We start from the raw sequence: 24667 nt of genomic DNA, 5'->3' as shown, positions 1-24667 counted from the left end.
GTTTCAAGAATGTCGGATTTCACAGACCTCAACGAGCTGAGCTGGATAGAAGAAGTCAATTCGTATGATCACTTGGGAAACACCATGAGGAGAGGGTTGCTACAGAGGGTAGACAGCCCTATGGCTCTTACGAACGCACTGACCGCCCGCAAACACGAGTCCTTTCGTCTCGATTTGATCACAGGAGAAGCTTTGACAAAGGATTCCACACTATGTTGGGAAGCTTATCCTACAAAGGAGTGATATCGTAGTAGAGACACATACTTTGGGAGATTTGTAGATGCACCAATATGAATTGCATGACGTAGAATATTGTCTATTATGTACATCTCAGTCTGAAATGAAGCCACGCGCACTATCTATCTGTATAACAAGGGATTTCCTATAGAGATATGGAAGTCTCCTTGAGCTTCTTTCTCAGATCCGCCAGCTCCCCTTTCAAAGATTTGGCCACAGCCAGCTCCTTGTCTGCATCACCCTCAGCTGTTCCTTTCTTGATCGCGGCAACAAGCTTGCCCTGTGCCTCGACCTTGGTCTCGAGCTCCCTCTCCTCTGGTGATTTGTTCTTCTCAGCTGCGGCTGCGGCTGCTTTCTTGTCTTTTGCGATCTGCAGCTTTCGGGCCTCGTGTTGGACCTTTTTGTTCTCCGCTGCCAAGACATCCGCGGACTTAGGAACAGCTCCGCCCTCTGGGTGTCCGTTAGGTCCAGCAGGCGTGACCTGGTCCGCGACAACGGAATCCCCGCCAAACTGCTTCTGCCACTTCTTCTCCTGCTCGCCGTTCACATTCTCGATCTTCTTAAACAAGTACTCGGCCTTGCCAAGGGAATGACCAGGAAGAATGTCGATAGAAAATTTGGTTGGTAAGCTTCGAGCCGGAGCATTGAGTTGTCGGAGGATGCCCTCGCTGGTGGTAGGCATGAATGGATGGAAAACGACACTCAAGAGGTAAATAAGGTTGATAGCGTTGAGAAGGACCTGACCGCATCGTTCGGGCTGGTTGGCGAAGAGGGCGTTATCGAGCGAATTGTCTTGCAAGTACTGGTTACCACGAGCAGACAAGGCCATAGCAGTAGCAAGACCACTTCGAAGCTTGGTGTCATCCATCTGCTCTCTGTACTCAGCCAGCCGAGTGTTGATGTCGTTAACGAAGTCGGCATCGAGTTGAGCGGCAGGTGTGGAAGGAGATGCCTCAACTGTTACCTCGCCACCGGCGAAGCCTGTGGGACCAGAAACCTTTGACTCGTATTTGGCGTTCACAAATTTGACGACCTACACACCTATAGTCAGTACTAGTCGACGGCACCGTGATGTTAACAGCTCACTCGGTTGACAAAGTTACCCAAGTTGGCCAAAAGCTCGTTATTGTTGGCAGCGATGAATTTGGACCACAGGAACGACGAGTCACTGTTCTCGGGACGTTGAGAGAGCAAGTAATACCTCCAGACAGAAGGCGGTTGGCCGGTCTGCTGCGCGTTGTTTCCGAAAACACTAAGGAAGGCGTTAGAATGTACCACATGATACCCCACGTCAGGACCTACCCGACATTTCTGCTTTTGCTGAATTTGGTGTCCTCGTAATTCAGGTATTCTGTGATGATTATGAGCGCTGTCATCCAGTTTTATCACTTCACGTACGAGTACTCGAGATGTTATGCAGCATAGTCCAGTGTTCGCCAGTACCGATCAACATGGCAGGGAATAGTACAGTGTGGAAGTAGACATCTGCCACGAACGTCAGCATGAGCGGGAGCAAGCCTCATGACCGAACACTCACTATCTTTGCCCATAAACTGGTATAATTCGACGTTGTCAGGGTTTTTCCACCATCTCTCCCATTGATTCGTGTACGTCGCAGTGATCGAAGGATAACCTATGGGGGCGTCGAACTGCGAGGTACCATATCAGCCATCGAGCCATTATCGCCACAGCATGGTCTGATCCACACATACCCAGACATCTGCGACGACTGGTCGTCAGCATCTCTTCCGCTTTGGACTAGATCTTCAACTCACAGATGACCTTGCCCTCCATTGCCTTATTCTCCTCCTCGTCACCAACTTTAGGGACCTCGACACCCCACTTGAGATCTCTAGTGACCGCACTCGGTCTCAGACCTTCGCCCAACATCCTCGGTTCCACAATCTCTCCTTTCTCGGTGATGACGGCGTTGGTGCCCCATCTTCCCTTCACTCTAGCTTTTTGCATCCACTCCTCGAGTCGAGGCTGAAGTAAGTCTAATCGCACGCAGGCGTGAGTTGAAGGGCGGACAGAGACGGTGTGAGATTTGTTCCGCTTGCATCGAGGGTTGATGAGAGAAGTGGGAGATGAAAAGGTCAAGGAGCATTTGTCGCATTGATCACCCCGCGCATCCTTTGCCAGAAGTCAGCTCCACCAAGACTCAGACACGGACGACGACACTCACGTCGTAACCACATTGAGGACATGTTCCCTCGACGAATCTGTCAGCGAGGAAGAGCTTGTCGTCCTCGCAATAAGTCTGGTCGGCGGTCTCCAGTCTGAAAAGTCCGTTGTCGTGCAGTTTCTTGTACACGTCTTGAGTAATTCTGAGAGTCGACACTCCCGTCAACTACCTGAAACCGCTCAAAGTTTAAGTCTAGCTCACTTAGTGTGCTCTTCTGTCGAGGTTCTTCCCCACTTGTCAAAACCGATTTCGAACCACCTATCGAGGTACTCAGTCAGCCTAGACGTTTTCCATACACAATGCAGGCCAATCACATACTCGTAGATCTCGGTATGCAGTTTGTGAAACTTCGTGCAGAGCTCCATAGGTGTGACACCTTCCTCCAGTGCCTGTGGACCGATCAGCAAAGCTGACATATAGGATGGTCACACTCACCTTGGTCTCGGTAGCTGTACCATACTCATCTGTCCCGCAGATCTACGTAGTATATCAGCTTTCTGCCTCAAATGAAGCAAATAAGTCCACTTACGTAGAGCGTTGGGATGTTCAAGGTCCTAGAATATCTTGCGAAGACGTCGGCTGAAAGAGTAGATCTACAAAGCAGTGACGGTCAGCTATTTTCGATGTTACACCGGTGAATACTTAGCTTACCCGATGATATTACCTAGGTGGGGAACGTTGTTCACGTCTATGGACCACTGTAGTCAGCAGAGGTACGTGTGTCACCTTCGAGGTGATAAGGCAGACTCACAAGGCAAAGCAGACGTAATTAGAACGTTTCTCTGGCCGTCTCTCGGGAGACTGTGAGCAGGTCAGCTCCCGTCTGCATCACAGTGTATTGAGATTTCGACAAAACGGTCCCACAGGACTACCACTCACACTGGGCCCTGCGAGGGGTCATGGATCTCCATCAAGAGCCCTTCGGCCTCCCGAAGGTTCTGGTTGCTCATGCTGGATAGTGTGGTTTATATGTCAGTCTTTGTATTTGTGGCTCGTAATTGTCCTTGTTGTCGATGGTAGTACGGGACGAAGACAAACTTGCTGAGTGCTTCAACTTATCCAAAGTTGAATGTAACTTGGTCTGCGAACGAACGAGTCAAAGCACGTAATATGAGAGACAGTTCTCGTTTCAAAAATTCCACGTCACGACCGCCGCTGCCCACTTGATCTGATCCCGATCATGGTGCCCCATAATTCCATTCTGTTTTTATGAATTTTGCTTGTTGCCATCTGTGTGTTGCACCACTTACCCCTATCCTTCACACCTGCGTCTCGGGCAGCTCGACACGAATCATGTCCGCACTCGCTGCCAGAAGAGCAGCAGCTGCGTCACAGCTGACTCAACCATCCAATACTCCAGCTCATACGGATACTCCCGTTTCTGCCGGAGCAGCTTCCCCGTCGCCGACTCTAGAAGAAGATGATATCATTGCAAGTGCGGATGAATCAGATTCTCTCAGCTCAGCATCAGCCCCACCATCTCTCAAAAGACGAAGAACGACCGCCAAACCATCGTCCAGAGCTCGGTACTTCGCCAAAGAGCCGCCTCGAGCCGTGCCGGCTGCAACAACAAACAGACAACGAAGGTTCTCACCCAGTGCGCCAGTGGCTGAGAGTGATCAAGAGGACGGAGAGGATTCGTCTGTAGGAGACAGTGACGCGGATGCACCTGTCGAGGATATATATGACGAAGCTGAGAATGAGGTGGATGACGGAAGAGCACAATGGTCTCTACCTGCCACTCCGGCGGTAGATCCTACCCCTGGACCCTCAAGACTGAGAGGCCGGTATGTCCTTACAGTTTCAGCGGACAGGGAATGAATTGACCATTAGCGATAGGACATCAGCCCAGGCGATTACTAACGAGAACACTTCGACATTCATTCCCGTTAATGGCGAAAACATCCTCAAATATACCGAGAATGAGCTGCATGCTGCTGGTTTGGACGATCATCCCGGTCCGGGAGTGCTGCTTTGTCTGGTCAAAGATGAAGTGAGTGAATCTTTCAACTCATGTACACACCGCTCACTGGATTCGGTCATAGAGCCTCATGATGGCTGGGGCATTCATTATTACTCCTATATTTGGTGGCATCCAATTGTTTTCGACGACGTTGACGCCAACGAACCACAATAAGGACTCACACCAGGTCTTTGCCCCTGTCTCGCACCCTCTTCCCGTGGTCACCCCAGCATTCTCGCCAACAGCTTCGCAACATTTGCGCAATTTAAGAATCCCGTCAAAGTTCCAGAATTCGGCTCACCAGGGAAACTCAGTCCTAGTTCTTCTGCGAGAACTGCGCAGTGGCCTCGATGGCATGAGGTATGGAGTGCTACCAGAGTTCGCTCGTATCTGGATGCAAGAGGAAGGGCCATGGGGTCTCAAAGGCGTCCATCCAGTGAGTACTGCGTTTGTAGCACGACAACCGCGGTTGCACTAACCTGCGAGTAATGCGACAGATCATTGACTCTTTCCCAACACCCGTATATCCTCATATGACCTCAGCATCATGGTCAAAAGCTCTAGAACCTCTTACGTCGAACACCTATCACGCTGCTAGCGGGGTACTAGAAGACGTCGACACTCCCTTGGTGGCCCTTGTGAAGGGCCCAAAACGCAGTGGCAAGTCCACGTTCGCCCGAGCTTTGCTCAATAATCTTCTGAACCGGTACCAGAGAGTGGCTTGGTTGGATTGCGACTTGGGCCAAGGCGAGTTTGGTTGTGGGGGCGTAGTTGGGTTGTGGATCTTGGATCAACCTGTTCTTGGTGAGTTATCTGTGTCAACCGCCCGGCCAATGCTGATGATTTACAATAGGTCCACCCTTCTCCCATCCTGCCGTTCCTTTCCGAGGTCACTATTTGGGAACCTATACTCCATTGACATGTCCTGACGAATACATCGCCGCTATCCGTCATCTCGTTGAACACTACCGATACAACATGCAGCATAACGATGCTGAAGATACAAACAGCGACAAGATCGGAAGTCTCGTTCCGCTCGTGGTGAATACGCAGGGTTGGGTCAAGGGACTCGGCGAAGATCTCCTGAGAGAGATCGAAGCTATCGCTGAAGCGTCACACATCTATGCTTTTACTTCACCGACTCACGAGGAGGACAACCGACATCAAGGTCCTGGGTGGACTCAATCGCCCAAATGGGAGACAAGTCATACACTTCCTCCTATCTCCACCACCGCGTCCAAAACTTTTACCTTGGATCCGGCTCCTGTGTCCCCGCTCCAAGCGAGATATACAGCAGCCGACCTTCGTGTGCTGTCAACGATAACATACTTCCACTCGTCACTTGCAAGGGTTATCTTACCATTGAGCATTCAAGCAGGCCACTTTGTGACGGCGACGAAACCCGTATCGACAGTCAGTTGGGATTTTTCTGTTCCCCTTGCGGCTTCACCGCCCTGGGAAGTCGAGTACGGCCTAGGAAAGGGAATTGAGCGCGTATATCTCATTGGTGAAGGGAGTGATGGTGTGGTTGAAAACGACCTTCCAATAGCATTGAACGGATCTGTCGTAGCTCTCATGGAGTTTTTGGATACGCCTGACGACGCCGAAGGCAAGTTGTACGCCCAGGCTAGACCACTCCCAGCTCTCGACGCCGTGAACTTTCTAGGTCTTGCAATAGTCCGAGCTATCACCCATGAGAAGATACATCTTCTCACTCCGCTTTCACCTTCGGACTTAGCAAGATGTAGAGCACTAGTGAAGAACGGGGCTATAGAGTTACCGACTCCCGGTATGTTAGATTGGACAACTGGAGGTGTGTCCGAAGAAGGGATGGCTGGGAAAAAATGGGAAGATGTGCCGTTCTTGGATGTGAGCGGAGTGGAAGTTGTGGCGGGTGAGAGAAGGAGATTCAGAAAGAACATCATGCGCAAGGGAATGTAATACCATCATATGCATATAAAGTACAAGCAGTATCGATCAAACAAAGCCTGGCATAACGGTAAGATCGTCATGTCACGTCACGTCACTTGCACCCCAGCTGTTCAGAGTCACTCTTGGAATCGCCTTTCAGTTCATACTTTTAACTCAGAGTGTTGCCGATTGGGTGTGCAAACAAGGATGGTGAACTTATCAGGCCGAAACACAGTACGAAAGATCTGACCAAGCAGTATGCATCCTCATCAAATGAGCACCATTCAAGAACAGCAGCTATGAATGGCCCATTGCGGCGAACTCCGCCAATTGCCACTGGATTTCCTGTCTCTTTGCTTCATCTGTTGTCTCAACTTTTCTCCTTTCACCGTCTGGCTTCATTCTCATCACGGGCACGGTCATCGCCACATCGTGGATTGAGCATGAGGACGAGATCGAGGAGATGAAGCGAATCAAGCTGCCCGGGTGTGTATGTCCCTTCTGCCACCGATGGAATCTGCTCACGAGTGATGTCAGGTCTGCCGGGCTTGGATGGACTATTGGTCCACCCACACCTATCCGCTCCACCTCACGCTCGATTTCACCATGTGGTTTGAAGCAAGGTCCCAACCTCACTTTCTTCTGCCCTTCAGCATCAATCCGTCGATCAGTCATTACCTTGCCTGGTCGTAGTCATTCCACGCCCATCTTAGCCCCTTCCTCCACCCTTCAAGTACTCCTGGACGATCCAGCTTCCGACATTCGCACCATCCTAACCGCCCTGAAATCTGACACCGACCTCGTGTCTGCCCAATATCTTGTAGCCATACTCCGACGGCCTTCCGACCCATCTTCCATCATCCGTCTCATGCCCTCCATCATCCACGATGTGGCAACACGCAGTATGGAAGATAGTCGCTCGACCTTTAAACTTCTCGTTAGACATATCGGGCAGCATAAGATGCTAGCTTTACTACCGACCATAGTCGACCTTTTCCTCAGGACGACAGACTCGGAGATGGAGACTGGAGAGGTTAGAGATGTCGAGGAAATTGGAAAGTGGTATGATGAGTTTGTGTCCAGCTTGCGATACTTTGGTAAAACCACGGCGAGGAGACAAGATCGACAGCATATCGACCCCCTACCTTCTCCAGTGAGACACGAAGTGACCAAGATCGTCAAACACTTCCTCGACATTCTCAGTCGGCTACCGTCTTCGTCAGACCCAGAGGCGCAGCCTCGGTTACCGAACCGCTTCATGTCCCGCTTGCTCGTACAACGATACATGTCACCTGAACTGCGAAGATTACTCCTCCCACACACTTCTCAGCACAAGATTCAGCTTCGTCCATCCGAGTGGCATCAGTTCATGCTGTCAGCTTTGGAAGAAAAGGATTTCGAAAGTGCCCACCGGTTTCACGCAAAGAAGACGGCGGCTATAGGACGTTTGCTCGACGACAAGAACACAGGAGATCTCAAATTTTCGGAGAGGGAAGATGGGGCGACCTTGAGCACTCAGGAAACCCCGTTGACCAAAGCCGGTAGAGCGCAATTGAAGACCCTTGTCGACACGATTGGATCGCTGGTTCTCACTCGAAATGGTCGGACATGGTCAGAGCTACTCGCCACATTTGAGCAATTTCTTCTCCCGTCGAATCCTGAAAGACCTCATCATCACTCGTTACAGACAGACAAACTTAGACGATACGCATGGTCAATACTTCTTTCTCGATCCTCTCGCGACCGTCACGTCAAGTCTGAAGCTTTGATCGAAATGGCATCAAGTATGCCGGGCTCTGCTCTCGTTGGCCATACTCTCACTCCTGTCATGCATGGACTTCTGCAACGAGGCGCGGCTTTGGAAGCTTGGGAAATATGGCGTGATCTGGTTCAGAAAGAACGAGACGCATCACCGAGTCTCAAGGGGATGTTCGTTGACTGTGTGACATTGGGTGTAGCCACCGAAGTCTGTCATGCCGTTACCAATCTTGACGCGGCGGTTGCGCTGGTCGACACCTGGGCTCATCGACCTTGGATGTCAGAGCCAAATGGGTCGACCACCGCCAACTCGATACAGCTCGACACGCAAAACATCAACATTCTGCTCAATGTGTGTCGACTTGAGGGACGACCCAGTATAGCATTCCGCTTATGGATCTCTGCACTACCTCGATACGGTGTACATCTAGATGACATATCGCTCACTTTGCTTATTGATATCGCCAGATACTGCACGATCAACAGAGAAGATGGGAAACCAGACGATCTGTTCCGCATCCGACTTCGACAGATGGCGGATGAGTTCCGGTTAAGGCGTAAGCCTTCTGAAAAAGAAGAGTTGGACGATGATTTCGGGGGGAAGTACGATGCGTACGATTCAATGGGTTTCGCAAAAGGGTCGACCGCGGTCCTGCTCGACCCACCGAGGTACGCGTGGTGGGATGAGTTTCCGAATGAGAAGCCATGGCAAAGAGCAAGGAGGATCGTTCGTCAGATCGTTCTGGGTAATTGGCCGCATTTGAGGAATGTAAAATCGCCTTTAGATGTGGTACAACACGGGGCTTTCGACAGCATCTCATCCTTTTTCGGCGGCGCGGGCGGTGGTCATGTGCATCGGAAAGTGGACCATAAGGAGGCCATGGAATCGACGACAACAGCCAGTACAGCCATCCTGCCCTCTGTGACGGCTCGATACACACACATCATCCCAACATCAAACACATTTCAAAGTTATATCTCCCTTCTTGGGTATTTCAAACGCCACGATGATATACCAGTCGTCTTGGCGTGGATGAGATCCCTATCTATAAATCCCACCTGGACCACATTACAGATGGCTCTGACATACATATGCGAAGCGGAAGGACCCAGGAGATGGATCAGAGGCTGGGGCGAGAACGGCGAAACGGCATTGGTCAGAGATGAAGAGATAATGAGACGGTGGTTGGAAGAATGGTTAGGCGATGGATATGAGGACGATGGCAGGGGACAAGGAGGTAGGCGGAAGGTTGTGCCCACAGAGGGGGATGTTGCAGCGCATAGAAGGAAGCTGCTTGAGAGGAAAGAGGATTTGACGGCTTAGTCGGCATTCCATACAACAGAAGTCTCCAGGCGTAAACTCAGTCCAGGTGGTGGCGATGTCCGCCATCCCTATTTTTGCCACTTGCAATCGTCATCAACATGAAATCGTCATGTCCCTCCACTTTTCCATATCCACTCAAGTCAACTTTGTTATTGTTGCGTCTCTTCTCGACAAAGTCTGCAATGCCAGGTAAAAGGCGAAAGATATCAGTGTCCTCATCCGATTCCGACTATACTGACACTTCTCCTCCACCATCGTCAAAAAAGGCAAAGTCTTCTCGTTCTCGCAAAGAACGATCATTCCGAACAACAAGATCCATCTGGACCTCTGCATCTTCCGAAAACTGGAATACACTCGTCACAGAGTCCTCACTCTCCACTTCATCCATATCTACTCGACCACCACGACCGCGAGGTATACATGCGTTAGTGAGATGTGCGACGGATGCTGTAGGTAGAGGGTTCAAGGTGTTGTGGGAAGATGGGGACATGATATCCGATGGCGAAATCGTGGTCGGACCGGGGAGGAGGTTCAAGGAAGATTGGATGTATGTCCCGAATCATCTCAAAGTAGGGGTCAGAGATAAGATCTTCAGATTATGGGGAGGATATCTCACAATCTCGATGATCCATGAGGTGGGTGTCTGCAAGGTCGACCAACACTGACCCACTCGATTCCTAGCTCTTCTCTATCCCACCCCGACTGATACTGGCCGGCGAGCTACTCCCCGCTATTTCGGCAGCGGACTATCTGAAGAATCTCATCCCGCCCGAACGAGACCGTTTGCAATACACGCAGCTCATACTTACCCATGTCTGTTCCGCTACAGATATTGGCATCGCGGGCTTGATCTATCATCTGCCAAATCTCGAAGTGATCAATTTGAAAGGATGTACTCTGGCAGGACCGAGGACGGTCAAGACGATTTTGGAACGATGCTCAAATCTAAGACGGATCAATTTGAAAAGCACGAAGATTGGTGAGAAAGAGGTTGGGATGTTGTTGAGGAAGTTTGGGAAACAGTTGGAAGGGTTGAAGGTGGATACGGTGACATTCGAGGTGAGTTAGCAGTATCATTGACACTGTCTAAAGAGGAGGGCTTCGAACAGTAAGGGACTGACTTTCACCTAGAACATCAATGAGACCTTCGACTCCTCTCCATATCCCTCGCTCACTCATCTCTGTTTGCCTGGCAAATTACTCAATATCCCCACCAACGACTTTCGTGCTCGATCGCGTCTAATGGGCCAAACTATAGGGTATCCTAAACCTCGACCAACATCTGAATCCTGTATCATCCAATGGTCCCATTTTGGCGACATCTTTCCTCGACTCACATATCTCTATCTGCCAGGTTTACTCATACCAGAGGACACGATAATCGACCTCACACCTCACACACTTGTCAAATTATCAATAGGTCCAGATGGACCCCCGGTACCCATCAAAACAATCATACGTATCGTTGAGACGCAAAGCGACTCATTACGATCAATCCATCTGGGTAACATACTGCCGTCAGGGGGGAAATCACCTAATGGTTTGGATTTTGAAATCCTGGGAATGAAGTTGAAAATGTGTGGGAAGTTGGAAGACTTCAGGTTACAGGCGGATGCGCGGGGGTCAAAGGATATCCTTTGCGATCTGGCGATGGCGCGGTGTTCTGACCTGATCTATGTGCCGGGTCTTACGGGACCTTGGCGTAGAACACTCAAGGTAGGCTTTCTAGAAGCGTACAAGCGTGTCGAATCTCTGGGATTGACCTGTCGTTGCTATAGCGCCTCCTCCTCGCCGTGCCTCAACCTATCAGCACGTTCTCATTCCTTCCAATACCGAATGATGACCAGGACACATGGTCGACGACGATGACCGAGCCAAGTCCATTGGAACAGCTCGACTTGCCCTCTGCGAATCTGGGCATGTCGGCAATGATCGCAAGAGCTTTGACGAGCTTCCCAAATCTGCGTACTCTGGACTTGTCAGGGACAACAGTGACAGGTGAATGGACTCTCCTGCCACCATTGTTGAAAGACGACATGTCAATGTAGAAGGCGGCAACTGACATGTGTGAGCACACTCATAGATGACGACATGAAAATCATCCTTGATAGATGTCCTCTACTGTCACGAATCAACCTGACTTCGTGTAAAGGGATCAATGTTCGGCATCGTAGGAACATATTCAAGGTGAGCCTTGCGATTTTCAGTCGTTCAAGACAGTACGCTCATGATTCACAGGCACATCTGAATGAGGCGGATGAACTCTGAACGGATACGTCGCCGGGGGGTCGTACGAGCTGTACAGCATGAGATCGACATTGTATGAATATAGGGTTGTCCGAGCCACACGCGAGGAGCATGTGGGAATTGCATGCTACATCTTGCGATCAGGTTCAGCTGTGGTTGATGGGCTTGACAGTCACCCGTCTCGGCACAATGAGCCTACGAGCTCACAGCATGCATAGACCAAAGCCACCCGACGCCACTGTCCGTTGTTTATGCAACGTTTCAAACAACGATCCATATGCCGGCGGACGTACAAGCTGCTATTCAGCGTACGCATGCACGCACAAATAAACAACAAAATTATGGTAAGTTTGCATGTCCTGTCCATTGAAACGGCAAAAGTTGTTTTGTTTGGTCGCGTGTGATTTTCGAATCTAAGGGTTTACCTATCCTATTCACATCATCATCGACGTTTGTTTACCTCGCGCACTCGTACACTTCTTTCCCCCCCGTGTCTGCCCCGATACATGGCGATAGATCCCTTTCCCGGCCTGGACAGTAGTCCAGAACTCAGGATCATCTCTCAACGGGGTGAGTGATGACCTTTGTACCTGTCTCACGAAGCACTCCCCGTCTTTTCAATTCCCTCCATTTTCTGGGGAAGGTGAAATGATCTGACTCAACTGTCGATCCGATTGTGCCTGTCTGTCTGCTGTACGCAAAATGTTCCCGTTTGCGCCAAAGCATCATCAACATGGTACAGCACGAGTTACGAGCTGGGCCATGGTGTCGTAGACGTATGTGTCTCGTGTTGACAGCTGAATACAGTTGATATGCTACACTGTCCTGGTACTTTACTCGTACTGTTGTTCGTCATCTTTCATTTCACATTGCATTACGAGCACTGTACATCGCTTCGCAACGACTTACACCCTCGTTCTGACCATAATCATTCCTTCAGCAACCCCTTGATCACATTCGCCCCTCATTCACCTCTCCTCCTCACACTCATAAGCTACCTCAGACAATGCTCAATTTCCTCCTTGCCGCTTCTGCCTTGCCGGTCCTGGCATCCCTCGCTCAGTCGAGCGACGTCGCCAGCCCAGCTTATTTAGGGTGTTTGGTGCAATTTTCCCTGCCGAAAAAGTCGGTATTTCTCAAACGACCAGGGAGCGATCTCGTCTGTGCAGTGAGTCCAGTCGATCCGATCCAAACGGAGATCCACCCCACCTCGTTCAATCCGAACCCGTCCAAACGCAGAAGATTTGGGACCACTGAAAGTGACTGATCATTCGTGGTCACTCAGACGGCATGTCAGAGTAAGAGCTCGTCCTACTCTTACGCATATTGGGATGTGGACAGTGAGAAATGTCATTGTTCCAGCGAGTTTGCTGCGAGCTCAAAGGATTTCGTGGTCGGTGCCAACGCACATGGGAGTTGTCAAGATGGTCAAGGACAGGTCGAGGTGAGTGTCTGTTGCTCTTCGATTTCTACCATCTGGTTCTCTCTGCTACATAAACGTGTCATCGTCCCGCCATGATCACCTCCGTCAACCGTCAAGATGAACACCAACTCCCATTTCCCCATCTACAGGTCCTCATGACATCCTCTCCTTTCGCTTTCCAACAATGTTACTCGACCTGGACAGAAGCGTACGATTTCTCCGACACCATCCAGACCGACGTTCTCTCCCCCTCATCCTGTTTCTCCCTCTGTTCGCACCACATCATGGCCCAATACACCCCCTCGCTCACCAGCACCTCGGGCGAGTTCACATGTCGATGTTCCAATGATATGCAGTTTGGCACTCCGGGGACATGCGCCACAAGCTCCGTCTTCACTTTTGCACGGATTCATGAACCCCTAGAAGAGTTGGACGGAGGTAAAGGATTCACTATGCAGCAGGGAAAGAAGAGGGGAGGTGGTAGAGAGAAAAGAGGGGAACCAGGGTGTCCTAGTCCATTGCAGGCTTGTAAGGTTGCGGGAGACGCCTCTGCCTTCCAAGTGAGTTTGGGGCGTAGTCGAAGCATTTCGACGAGCTCATGGTCGCTGACCTTCGGTTGTTTTAGTGTATCGATTCCAAACTTGAGCTTGGTGAGTGATTGAAATTCTCGTTCGCAATTCGAGAAGCATCCTGACGACTAATTTGCGTTGTCTAGGATCCTGCGGAGGATGTATCAACGGCGACTTTGGTTCTTCGTCCTCTTCGTCATCAGCTGTCGAGTGAGTGCACAACCATCTATTCCCATCCGCGCACTATCTCTGGCTAAGCGGAAACGATCCGTCGCAGCTGCACGACTCTTGCTGGCGTCGCACCTGGTGCAGTCGCTTGTATGGCCGGATCGTGTCGAGCTTTCAGATGTCAGAGCGGGTACAAATTGAAGGACAACGCTTGTGTAGCTGGGTGATTGCCCTGTTTGTATTACTGTTGGCACAGATCTCGGTTCATGGACATTATCGCGTGCATTTGGTCAGTTTGCATTGTGGCAGTCTGTGACGGGGTGAAGCGGTGAAGCGATAGGCCGCTTCCTCCGCGTGAAAGAAATACGCAAGGGACCACTATCAATGGACGAGGTGCTTGTGTGCAAGGAGTGGGTTGCAGTATCTGCTGCGAACCAGACAGCACTTTGATGCTGCATTGTCATTGTTGTCCCGTTTCAACCCAACCGGTGTACGGATCTCCCCAAACTGGCATGAGTTATGATTTTCCATTGTTTGGTCCGCGTCCTTGCATCCGAACCTCCACCCAAAGCTCAGTTGGACGTGGCTGCTCAATTTCACCTAAACATTCCGATCTTCCTTTCTTTCATCTCTCATCACAAGTCACAAGTGTAGTCTTCACTTACATTCAGTCTTGCCATCTTGACGGATCACGAAACAATGGTAGGTCAATGCGTCACTACCACTCCGTCGGTGAGAGAGTCACTCAGCTGAGCGCACGCTGTTTTTGTTTTGGACCTCGATCCAGTCCCTCACTCCCCAAGCTCTTCGACTGCTCTCTCGTGAGATCGTGACGCTTCGATCGGATCCGCCCGAGGGTGTAAGAGTAGTGGTGGACGAAGATGATCTTACCAATATGGAGGGCTGGGTTCAGGGGCCATGTGAGTCATCCCTCAGATTGGTAGTCGCGGCTTTTTAGCAATGTAAACAATGAAAACGCTGGGCGACCATATGAGTTCAGGACGTAGTCCTGTGACGCATTCGCTCCATTGGCCAAACTCGACTCGACAACACATCCACTCATCACAACGGCAGAACGAGACATGCTGACCACCTCACTGGACTCGCAGCTGGTACACCGTACGAAGGAGGATATTTCCGTATTCGATTTTCGTTCGGCATGGAATATCCTAACCTTCCTCCCAAATGTGAGTGCAGCTGAGATGCGACCGTCAATGGCTACAGAGCAGCTGATCTCTCATCATGTACAGGCACAATGATCACCAAGATCTTCCATCCTAATTTCTCGAAATCCGGCGAGATCTGCGTCGATACGCTCAAAAAGGGTTGGAAGAAAGAGTACGGCGTGGGACATGTACTGGTGGTATGTGCTTCTTCTCTTTCGTCGTCATTGAACCTGTTCTGCTTCCACTCCGCCAACACATGTCCATCGCCCTGACCATGGGAATGGCGTTTTGTAGACGATCAAATGTCTGTTGATCCACCCTAATCCCGAGAGCGCGTTGGACGAAGAGGCAGGGAAGCAATTGTTGGCAGATTATGATGGATACTGCAAGGTGAGCGAGTGACTGTCAAACGACAGCGGAAAGGGAGGGAGAGACGCTTACAGATGTCATAGTATGCTAAATTAATGACGAATATACACGCAACGCCCAAAGTGAGTCAGCCGAACGAGCTGAACTCTCTGCTTCGGCCACTGCCACATCAATCGTGCGTTCACTGATATCCCCTGCAGCTCCCTCCTGCCGAGTTCCGCTCGACCACCTCGTCCTCCTCGTCCACGTCGAAACAAGCTCAACTCCCTCAACCCTCGTCCTCTCGTCCGCCCAACTCCTCTTCGTCCACTACCGCCTCTACAAACACTTCCAAACCTGCTCCGCTCGGTATGAGTGTCTCACAGGAGCAGAGTCCCGTCATTGAGCAATCAGGGACTGTAGCGGACGATACCTTCAAGACTGTAAAGTCTGTTCCTGTGACGAAAGGTCCCGCTGTGGGAGGGGTAAAGACGGGGGCTGCGAGTAAGGCGAAGCGAGGTGTCAAGAGGCTCTGAGGGGTGACAGCGTGGGGCGGCGAGAGAGTCATCCTTCTGGCATTGTTGAGGCGAGATCGGGATTGTTTCTAGGCCAGAATAAAGGTAGATGAGGGCGGTGGAGGCGGGGACATCGGCATATGCATCGAGAGCAATCGCCCGATGACTGATTATCCGAGAACTGCATAATGCGATACCTGCTTCTCTTGTCGTGCTTCGGTGATACCCAATTGCTTTGTACCTAGTTCACAGCATTTATGACTTTTTCTTCTCATTGTCGCTAGACATCATGCATGGGATCCGGTTAGGTGGTCGAGACCAGGAAGACAGGGGATCCTTCTTCAGGCAGCCAGAAGCGGGAGCAGTAATAGTACTTGGCCAGTCTCAAGATCAGTCGCGTATCTGGATTGACCACTTGCCCTGAATGCGCAATATTTCTGTGGACGATGTTCGATTCCTCACAGTTCACCAATATCGCTTTTCTATCTGATCTGTAACATTTCTTCAACGCTTGTCGTACTGGACCCCTCTCTCGTCAGCCCTCGATCCCCCTACAGAACGTACAATCATCCTCCTGCTCATCCTCACCTGGCCAGACTGTTCGGAAAGCACGCTACCATGTCACCTTCCATCATGAACTCGCCCCTCCTCACTCTACCCGCTATCAACTCCCTTCTCTCCTCGGTCCATCCTGATAACACCGAATTGCGAATCCAGTTGTTATCAGCCAAGATCCACTTACTCACCAACTCGATGACGTCCCCCTCTCCCCCGTCCAGTCTGTCAAGGTCTTCGACGTTGATTCACGAAACTGCAGAAAGTTCATCGTCCGCTGGGGCTAGTCGTGCGTCATCAACCTCTAGATCCCAGGATGATCATTCCATCCACGCCGAGGCTCGTTCTGATTACAAGGGCGGAATTTGCTCAGATAATGTTCGGTTCGGAAATGGTGCAGCATTTCAAGGACGATATCGAGATACTCGGTCCGAAATCGAAATATTGAGGATTCGACTAGATCTCGGTCGATCGTATCTACGCTTGAAAATCCCGAATTACCTCAGCGCAGAAGCGGAATTGACAACGGTCGAGAAAGGATGTAAGGGGATTCTCAAGAGATTGGATCGGACGAGACGTCATCGCGATCACCCCTCGAGAGGAGCGTCAACGACCCAGTCGATCCACAATTCTTCTTCTGTGTCGGGTGCGGAAGGGGCTGTGCAAGGAGATGAGATCGACAAAGATGGAGCAAAACATAAGCAGGTGGAGGTGGAAGATGATGGTACGAGCGAGAAGATGAGGAATGAAGTGAGAAAGATGAGATTGGACGCTCTACGGGCGATGATTGACGTAGAAGAAGGCTTAGGGAGGACGGGGAGAGAAGATAGATGGAGGAAGGCGATTGTGGCGATGGACCACAGCGGGGATGGGAGAAGACAATGACGCTCAAGTCTTTGTGACGACCTTTTTACGCTACAACGATGATTGGTGGTGCGTCGCCAACTTTTATCACATGAAAGGAGGTATCTGGCTGCTTTAGGGCAAGGATTACGGACTAGACCAAAACCACTTGTTTAACGCACCATCCTCGCTCCTCACTCCCTCGCCTTCCGTTCTGTCTTCTTCCCTCCACTACTGCCTCCGAGTTTTGGGTCGGAACCGCTTAGCACCAACCGACGATATATCATCCCCGCCGCAACATTCTTCGCTTCTTGCTGCGTACGTCCGGCTCCCTCTCCTCGCCTATCAATCCGGAGTGGAGTAAGCGTCTCAGACCCGTTCTTTGCCTACAGTACGCAATACTAACCATTGCCGCTGCTCTGTATCGATAGCTGTGCGAACCATTTTCCACACCCTGCCCTTCTTGTCCTGACTTTTATGATATGCCGGTCTCTGATCTGACCCCTTGATCGATGAATGTTGTGTCAGAGCCTGGACCATACATCGGGTCTGACGATCTCCAGCCCCTTCGGGTGTGTGTTGTCGACATTGGTATCTCTGTGTCCAGTCTCGGATCTTCGATGGGTTGAGCTGACTCGCTTTGAGAGTGTTCGATTCGAATTTTGGCGTGGAATCATCTCGCGGAAGGAGTAAATAGAGGACTGAGTCGTGATGCGAGATGGTCAAACGCTGTTCCTATGGTAGGCGATTGCACGCGATCCAGATGGAAGATCACTCGTAGTATCAGAGCTACGACAAGGCAACGATGGGGGTTTTATTGGGCGTGGAAGCGTCTGGGAACGGGTTAAGACAAGATGGTACTTGCAAAGAGCCAGAACGAGTTGTGGTGGTTTCAAGCTCGTTGGATGACGGAGGATCCATCAGGTGTTTTTTCGCTCAAATCACCATAATCAATTTGATTATCTGTTCCAAATCGGCGATATGAAACCCTCTTTCCTTTCTGTCGTCTTCAGAGGTATCTGATCGGTCGGAGACGATGGGTGATCGAGAGATGGTTCCAGAGCTGCTTGAAGGGAGATAGGAGGTGAAAGGTCGAAATTGTGGGTCTCGTCAACGTCATCGATGTGTTCGAGCGTTGATGGGGTATCATCGTTGAGCCCACTCTCTACTCCAAGCATTTCTTTCTCGAGTGCCGGCTGTGGATCCACAGACCTTTCGCTATGTCCTTCGATGAGAAAGTCTCGGAGAACTGGTGGGGCGGGTCCATGTCGTAGACGATCGCAGTATACTCCTGCGATATATCCTTTCCCCACGCTGACATGGGCATGGATCTGGTCGGAAAGGATCTGGTCGGAAAGTCCGTCGCTTCGTTGAGATATCTGACCTTTTTCGATCAGCGAAGGGAGGTCGTACATTTCCCAGAGCTGGGACAAGCATTCGGAACTGTCCATTCGTTCCGTGATAGGCTTTCGCTCGGTAGGTAAGACACAGGAGAAAGAAGAAGAACAGACAGCTGAAATCAGCTTCATCATTCATCTCGAGCAACAGTGGTGTTCTGATAACTTGGGGATAATAGGGGAAAGCGATCAGAGTTAGGTGATCGAAACTCACCATCGATCTTTTCGCCTGATGCCAGGAAAGACACCCAAGGCAATTGCGCTACTGATACAGCCTAGATATACAGTTTCCTCTCCAGGTCAGCTGTATCACTTGAGGGATTGCTGATCCCGGGTCGAGGGAGAGATCGCTCTGTCCGCGATCCCTCTTGCAAAGAATCAAATCTGGCAGACTTGTTGCGACTCGCAACTCACACCTAGCGACACTCACGCAACAGATTTTCACCTTGATATTCCAACGTATCGGGTTCAAAACCACTTGTGGAGTCCTCGATATCATTCTCGTCGTCGGCAACCAAAGGACTTACAGCCCTCCCCTCTGATCTCTTGAAGATGACAGGTGTCGTGACAACCCGGTATAACTCGGAGTCTCGGATGCGGGGCAGGGGAGGAAGATGAGAGGAGAGAGGGGTCGAGAAAGAGGACTGGGTTGGACAAGTCAGATCGTTCATTGTTAGAGATGATAAAATGAGAGAAGGGGAGGATGTGCGGTGGATATGACTGGGGATGATAACGGTGGTGGTCACTCAGGTCAAGTAATGAAGACTCTTTTCGGACAGTGTAGGTTCTAGATACCAAGAAGCGTCACGAAGGCGAAAAACTCAAAACAAACAAGATAGATAGATTGAAAGGGAAGCAACATTCGTGCGGGATCGAGGAGGAGAGGGAAGCAGTTGGATGGCGTGAATGTTCAAGGAGTGCTCAGCGAAAAGAATCGGACGCTTGGACTATTTTACATCGACCTAGTCTTTCAGCATGACACCAGCCGCTCTGGAACACCGGACGCTATGGTACACGAATCTTCCTTCGATACTGGAAATTCATGATCAGGTACCACTACTGCAAGATGACGATAAACCTTCTCATCTCGCCTTACAGCCCAAACCCTCCATAGTCTGGGTCTCCGCGCACTACTCATCATCTATAAGTCCCATCTGACGACAAATTTTCCAGGCTGCGACGTTGCCCGCCGCTTGCTTTGTCATCCTCGTCGCGTCTGCTTGCCTGAACGTACATCATTAGCCCATAGTCTGACATGTCGCCTTGCGTGACGTACCATGTTCTCCCGCTGAGGTCTTTCGCTGTGCAATTTACCTTCCAGGCTCCTCGGATCGAGCCCACTACCACTTCTTCGTAAGTGTACGACGGTAATCCCACTGGAGCAATATCGAAGCTCTGATGGAGTGTAGCTTTGCCTCCGACAGCCTTTCGGTCTTCTTCGACCCATTCGATGGGGATGTCAAGCTGGGCATAACGAGCTTGAGATTCGAGGCGGAGCTCTTCAGCCTTCAAGCCCTCTACGATAAAATGGGTGATCGGTTCGAAGACTTGCGAAAGCCAGGAGAATAAGCAATCGAAAGCCTCGCCTCTGGTCCTACTAGGCTTGGTTGTGTTGGAGTCGTCGGAAGTGGAGGAGGAATCAGACTTCCCGGAAGAGTCAGTCCCGCTTGGCTCTGGTTTTGCTAGGGTGACATCTTCAGAGGAAGAGGATTGGTGCTTGGTGTCTGAGGGTGTTTCAATGATTGGAGCTTGGTTTGTGGGTGATTCAGAAGGGATAGAGTCCTGGGACGTTTGCTTTTGAGACTCGTCAGTCTCAAGCTCGTTGTTAGCCCCATTTTCTTCCTTTCTGTCAGTATCCTGAATCTCTTGTTGTGGTCCGCTCTCGTCGCTATCGCTTGGGACGGCTGCCTTGTGTGTGTACGAAGATGAGTCAGAAGTGGCGGACCCTGCCTCCTCGAGAGTCTTCTGCGAGCCTTGAGTGCGAAAGACTTCAGGGCCCAGCAGAGAGTAATACACTCCCGCAATGTAAGCTTCGAACAGCGACGCTCGGACCTTTTCGTTGCCGCGGATGACGTGTCGCATCGACTCTTGGATTCGCAGTCTTTTGTGAAGACCATAAGCGGCGGAGATCTGGGCCAGGGTGGCATTACAGACCAATCGATCTCGGATAGCCTAAGATGGCCGGTATAGGTCAGCAAACTACCCCTATACTTGTAATCGAAATACTTACCGAAGCACCACCTTGACGAACGTTTGGGTATAGCTCGTGTGCCATGGTGACCGCGACAGACTCTTCAGCGTTGACAATGTTAGCGATGTGATTTTCGGTCCATTGTAAGTAAGCACCGACCGAGAATTGCATCACCGACATGCTCAAGTTTCTCGTAGTCCATTCCCGCTTCCCCGTCGAGGAGCACCATGGAGGTGTTGTAGCTCTTTGGTTTCATGATCGCGCTGGTATGAGTGAATACCATTGTTGCGAGCTTTGGGTCAGTGATCGATGGAACGGGAGGAAGGCTGTTTAGGTAAGTGGAAGGGAGACGTGGCATGAGAGTGGGGTATGTCTTGGCATCTTTTCGTGAGTATGGAGAAGGCATTGTGGTCTCTTGCGTGAAGATTCGGAAGGTTAGTACAAACGAGTAGGGGTGACAAGTGAGGGTATTTTTTTCCTTTTGTTTTCACTGTTTGGATGCACGTTATGTATATAAGAGGTTGCAAGATACGAGTCTCGAGGACGAGGAAGGGATGAGGAAGAGATGAAGAAAAGAGAAGACAGAATGCAACGAGGAAGGGGGCTTTTATACCAGTCACCCCCGATTGCGCACATTTCCCCTCCAGACCCGTTATCATCCGCCACACGCCTCCTCGTTTCAGGTGGATCACCATGACGTGTCTTTTTATCTCTCCAACTGATCTCTCTGCGGTTTTGATTTCGATCCAGTTACCGGTGGCGTCAAGCAAGATTTCATTCAACACATTCCCACTTTCAACTTATCATCCAACAAATGATCGCTCTCACACGACCTCGAAGCGTGTCGATCAACATCCGGTCATCTACGTCCTCATCATAGACAGAGGGGCATCCTCTAGAGACTCACTTGTCCTGTACCGATCACCCTCCCGCGGTATGCCCCTCTCCTCCTCCTTTTCTTTTGCCTCCTCACTACGCATGTCCAAAGCCCCTACCTCCGCCACCAACAACACTCCACCGACAAACAAAATCAGATCAAAGCCTTCCAACATGCCCATCAGCACCTCCGCCATGTTCTCCAACAACAGTGTGATGTCATCCAACAACAGTGCGGCGTCTTCTTCGAGATCTTCCTCTTTGGCTGGGAAGAAGAGGCCCAGGGAATCAGATGGAGATGCGAAGAGCAGGGCGGCGGCAAGACGGACGAAGAGTACGGGCGATGCCAGGGATGGTAACGGGAGAAGTTCAAGCTCCAGTGCGAAAGATCGAGAAGCATTCCAGCGGGGTCTGATCGCTGTGTTCGTGCCAAAAGCATTGCAAGAGTCAAAACAGGGCAACATGACGCATTATAACGATCTCCTGGCGCATTTCTTGCCGACTCCGACGATGCCAGTGCCTTCTCTGCCGCCATTATTGCCCCTTCTTCGAGCGATATCGGCACACGTCTCCCTGCTCTCTCCTGAAACACACTCACCCTTGATCACTGCTATTCTGAATCTCCATTGGGCGACCGGGGATGAAAAGTTCGTCAAGACTTTTGTAGGATGGGCGTCTGTACTTGTCAGCGCTCAACCAGGATGGGCGAAGGAGGTGGTCGGAATGGCGGTCAAGGGTCTCACATGGCGTGAGTGGCAACGTACGCCATGCCGGAGCCTCGCTGATCTTGATCTTCAGAATCAATCTTCACCTCACCAACGTCTTCGCCTATATCAAGGCGCCTGTTTCACGCCAGGCATCACCTTTTGTTGTCTCACCTCATCTCCCTTATTCCCACACTACCGAACGTCTTACAGCCTGTTCTCATCCGCAATTTTCCACACAAGCGAGAAGCAGAAGTTGCACAAACCACTTGGATCAGAAATTGCTGCGAGTTGATAGGATATTGCCCTGAGCTGGGACAGAGGATGTGGGGAGAAATAGTGGACAGGATGTTGCGAATTGATGTGCGTCCAGCTACAAAAGCATCGCTCCGGCAACAAAAGCTGACATGACTGCTATAGGTCGAGATCACCAACAGTCTTGAGGATGAGGACGATGACGACGACGACGACGACTCCGATGACGATAACGATATCCCTGCTGCCGGTCCCTCTCGACTATTTCCGACACCTTTTGATCCCCTTGATCTCCTCATTTCTCATGATTTACCTCGCCCTCGAACATCTTCTTTGTCGCCAGAAATTGGTGTGGACGACGATGACTCTGAAGGCGATCCGGATCCAGATGAGCTGTCCTCCGTGGACGGTGGGGATTCTGATGACGAAGAGGCAACGACCGCGGCGAAGGAGGCGGAAGTACGGGCCAAGAAGAGAGCCAATGTGAAAGCGATGCGTGTGAAGTTGGATGGAATGCTCTGTCACTTCTTCGATCACCTCGAGGAATACATGGGAGGAAAGGAGGGTCATCTGCCTGCAGCAGAACTGGCAGCGCAGAATATGGTACACTCAGCGGCGAGCTCTGGCGCTTCTACTCCGACTTCCGAGGTGCCACTACCCAGCTCATCGACCATCTCATCACTCCTGCCGCGGCGACAAGCTCTATCGCCAGCCCAATCCCTCTCATACTTCCAGACACTCCTCAACCTCTTTTCTCGGCAAATCCTACCTACCTCCGCCACGCAACATATTCCTTTCCTCCTCTTTCTGACCGCCTCGTTTTCACCTGCTCACACGGACCTCTTCCTTGGTCTCCTCGTCTCCCAGGCCTTGTACGCCAAAGCTAGTGCTGTGCTATCACCTGCTGCTCAACCGGTCTCGATGAACCAGCGGGTCGCCGCAACGGTATACATTGGCTCCGTGGTCTGTCGAGCGAGATTCGTCACAGATGAGCAGGCTCGTACTGTGCTCACCTATCTTCTTGCGTACATCGACGGCAAACTTCACCAGGCGCGGGCAAACAAGCGAGAAGCGATCGACGAGCTTCCGTTGTTCTATGCTGTATGCCAAGCGGTCATGCTCATCTTTTGCTTCAGATGGAGGGCGTTCACGTCAAATGCGGATAAGGAGGGTGATAGCGTTGTGGGCGACATGGAAATGGATGGAGATTCGGTCGAAGGTGAAGGAGAGAGCGAAGGTAAATGGATGAGCGATTTGGATGTGCTGCAGCGAGCACTGACCAGTGACCTCAACCCGCTACTGGTGAGTTGAAGGCTCACCATTGTTGGATAGACCACGAGAGACGAATGGCTGATATTCTTATTCTCAGGGATGCAATCCTACGATTGTTTCAACTTTCGCTAAAGTCGCACATCACACCAACTTTGCATACTGCTTTTCGATTATCGAAGCGAATCAACAGACTTCCTACCATACTCGATCTATATCATCCAATTCCCTTACGACTGCTTCCAACACCGCTCCCACCGCTACGAACAAGAATGGCTCATCGACTTCCTTTCGTCCTGGGATGACAACTGTTCCGTCGATACCTGGATCGCAGAATGCCCCTCGACAAGCCAGACAATCGAATGTAGAAGCGGGTCTCGACAGTTATTTCCCATTTGATCCATATGACTTGCCTCGATCGAACAAATTCATCGAAAGGTTGTATAGGACCTGGGACGAAGTTGCCATTGAATCGGGAATAGATTCCGATTCCGATTCCGATTCTGATTCTGGCGCAGAGGAAGAAGAGGGGATAAGTGATGAGGATTCAGGAGAATCGCTTTTGGAGGCTTCGATGGGAAGCAGGACATCGTTACCGATCTTAGGAGGAGGAAGGCTGAAAATTGGAAGTTATGGTGATCACAGGAGAAAGATCTTGGACGGAGGCAGAGATGGTGGTCTTTCCAGTAGCTTGGAAGGAATGAGCATCTCCCCGAGTCAGTTTGGACTTTCAGGACGATCGTGAGAGGGATGGAGATCTATC

At 50.8% G+C, this 24667-nt stretch overlaps 10 protein-coding genes across 10 annotated transcripts; 7 read left to right on the top strand and 3 right to left on the bottom strand.

Moving 5' to 3' along the window:
- Positions 1-382: 382 nt before the first annotated feature.
- Positions 383-3372, bottom strand: IAR55_002952 (methionine-tRNA ligase; the record flags this gene model as incomplete). The annotated part of the gene is made up of 15 exons (XM_066946063.1): positions 383-1270; positions 1324-1489; positions 1540-1588; positions 1636-1722; positions 1775-1886; positions 1950-1957; positions 2013-2370; positions 2423-2564; positions 2624-2680; positions 2741-2811; positions 2858-2899; positions 2952-3015; positions 3074-3110; positions 3174-3223; positions 3302-3372. 15 exons carry the CDS (start codon positions 3370-3372, stop codon positions 383-385), a joined length of 2202 nt encoding a protein of 733 aa, XP_066803564.1.
- Positions 3373-3715: 343 nt separating this feature from the next.
- Positions 3716-6326, top strand: IAR55_002951 (uncharacterized protein; the record flags this gene model as incomplete). Its single annotated transcript, XM_066946062.1, has 5 exons — positions 3716-4209; positions 4262-4415; positions 4468-4821; positions 4883-5189; positions 5239-6326. The coding sequence occupies 5 exons, from the start codon at positions 3716-3718 to the stop codon at positions 6324-6326; spliced, it is 2397 nt and encodes a 798-aa protein (XP_066803563.1).
- A 433-nt stretch (positions 6327-6759) lies between these two features.
- Positions 6760-9378, top strand: IAR55_002950 (uncharacterized protein; the record flags this gene model as incomplete). The annotated part of the gene is made up of 1 exon (XM_066946061.1): positions 6760-9378. The coding sequence occupies one exon, from the start codon at positions 6760-6762 to the stop codon at positions 9376-9378; it is 2619 nt and encodes an 872-aa protein (XP_066803562.1).
- A 182-nt stretch (positions 9379-9560) lies between these two features.
- IAR55_002949 (uncharacterized protein) lies at positions 9561-11646 on the top strand (the record flags this gene model as incomplete). The annotated part of the gene is made up of 6 exons (XM_066946060.1): positions 9561-10013; positions 10060-10437; positions 10510-11094; positions 11157-11376; positions 11462-11565; positions 11617-11646. 6 exons carry the CDS (start codon positions 9561-9563, stop codon positions 11644-11646), a joined length of 1770 nt encoding a protein of 589 aa, XP_066803561.1.
- Positions 11647-12631: 985 nt separating this feature from the next.
- Positions 12632-14012, top strand: IAR55_002948 (uncharacterized protein; the record flags this gene model as incomplete). The annotated part of the gene is made up of 6 exons (XM_066946059.1): positions 12632-12793; positions 12911-13069; positions 13198-13608; positions 13674-13698; positions 13764-13827; positions 13895-14012. The coding sequence occupies 6 exons, from the start codon at positions 12632-12634 to the stop codon at positions 14010-14012; spliced, it is 939 nt and encodes a 312-aa protein (XP_066803560.1).
- Positions 14013-14484: 472 nt separating this feature from the next.
- IAR55_002947 (uncharacterized protein) lies at positions 14485-15835 on the top strand (the record flags this gene model as incomplete). The annotated part of the gene is made up of 7 exons (XM_066946058.1): positions 14485-14517; positions 14573-14705; positions 14895-14972; positions 15036-15148; positions 15246-15341; positions 15404-15442; positions 15521-15835. 7 exons carry the CDS (start codon positions 14485-14487, stop codon positions 15833-15835), a joined length of 807 nt encoding a protein of 268 aa, XP_066803559.1.
- A 597-nt stretch (positions 15836-16432) lies between these two features.
- On the top strand, positions 16433-17254 carry IAR55_002946 (uncharacterized protein; the record flags this gene model as incomplete). Its single annotated transcript, XM_066946057.1, has 1 exon — positions 16433-17254. The coding sequence occupies one exon, from the start codon at positions 16433-16435 to the stop codon at positions 17252-17254; it is 822 nt and encodes a 273-aa protein (XP_066803558.1).
- A 152-nt stretch (positions 17255-17406) lies between these two features.
- Positions 17407-19280, bottom strand: IAR55_002945 (uncharacterized protein; the record flags this gene model as incomplete). The annotated part of the gene is made up of 4 exons (XM_066946056.1): positions 17407-17554; positions 17619-17913; positions 18201-18725; positions 19040-19280. The coding sequence occupies 4 exons, from the start codon at positions 19278-19280 to the stop codon at positions 17407-17409; spliced, it is 1209 nt and encodes a 402-aa protein (XP_066803557.1).
- A 459-nt stretch (positions 19281-19739) lies between these two features.
- IAR55_002944 (uncharacterized protein) lies at positions 19740-21206 on the bottom strand (the record flags this gene model as incomplete). The annotated part of the gene is made up of 4 exons (XM_066946055.1): positions 19740-19833; positions 19886-20781; positions 20840-20901; positions 20960-21206. The coding sequence occupies 4 exons, from the start codon at positions 21204-21206 to the stop codon at positions 19740-19742; spliced, it is 1299 nt and encodes a 432-aa protein (XP_066803556.1).
- Positions 21207-21736: 530 nt separating this feature from the next.
- On the top strand, positions 21737-24649 carry IAR55_002943 (uncharacterized protein; the record flags this gene model as incomplete). The annotated part of the gene is made up of 4 exons (XM_066946054.1): positions 21737-22424; positions 22475-22743; positions 22801-23937; positions 24005-24649. 4 exons carry the CDS (start codon positions 21737-21739, stop codon positions 24647-24649), a joined length of 2739 nt encoding a protein of 912 aa, XP_066803555.1.
- Between the last annotated feature and the right edge of the window lie 18 nt (positions 24650-24667).

Source organism: Kwoniella newhampshirensis, chromosome 5 (genome assembly GCF_039105145.1).
Source record: "Kwoniella newhampshirensis strain CBS 13917 chromosome 5, whole genome shotgun sequence".
NCBI lineage: Eukaryota > Fungi > Basidiomycota > Tremellomycetes > Tremellales > Cryptococcaceae > Kwoniella > Kwoniella newhampshirensis.
Note: the sequence above shows the minus strand (reverse complement) of the source record. Positions and strands in the feature narration are given on the sequence as shown.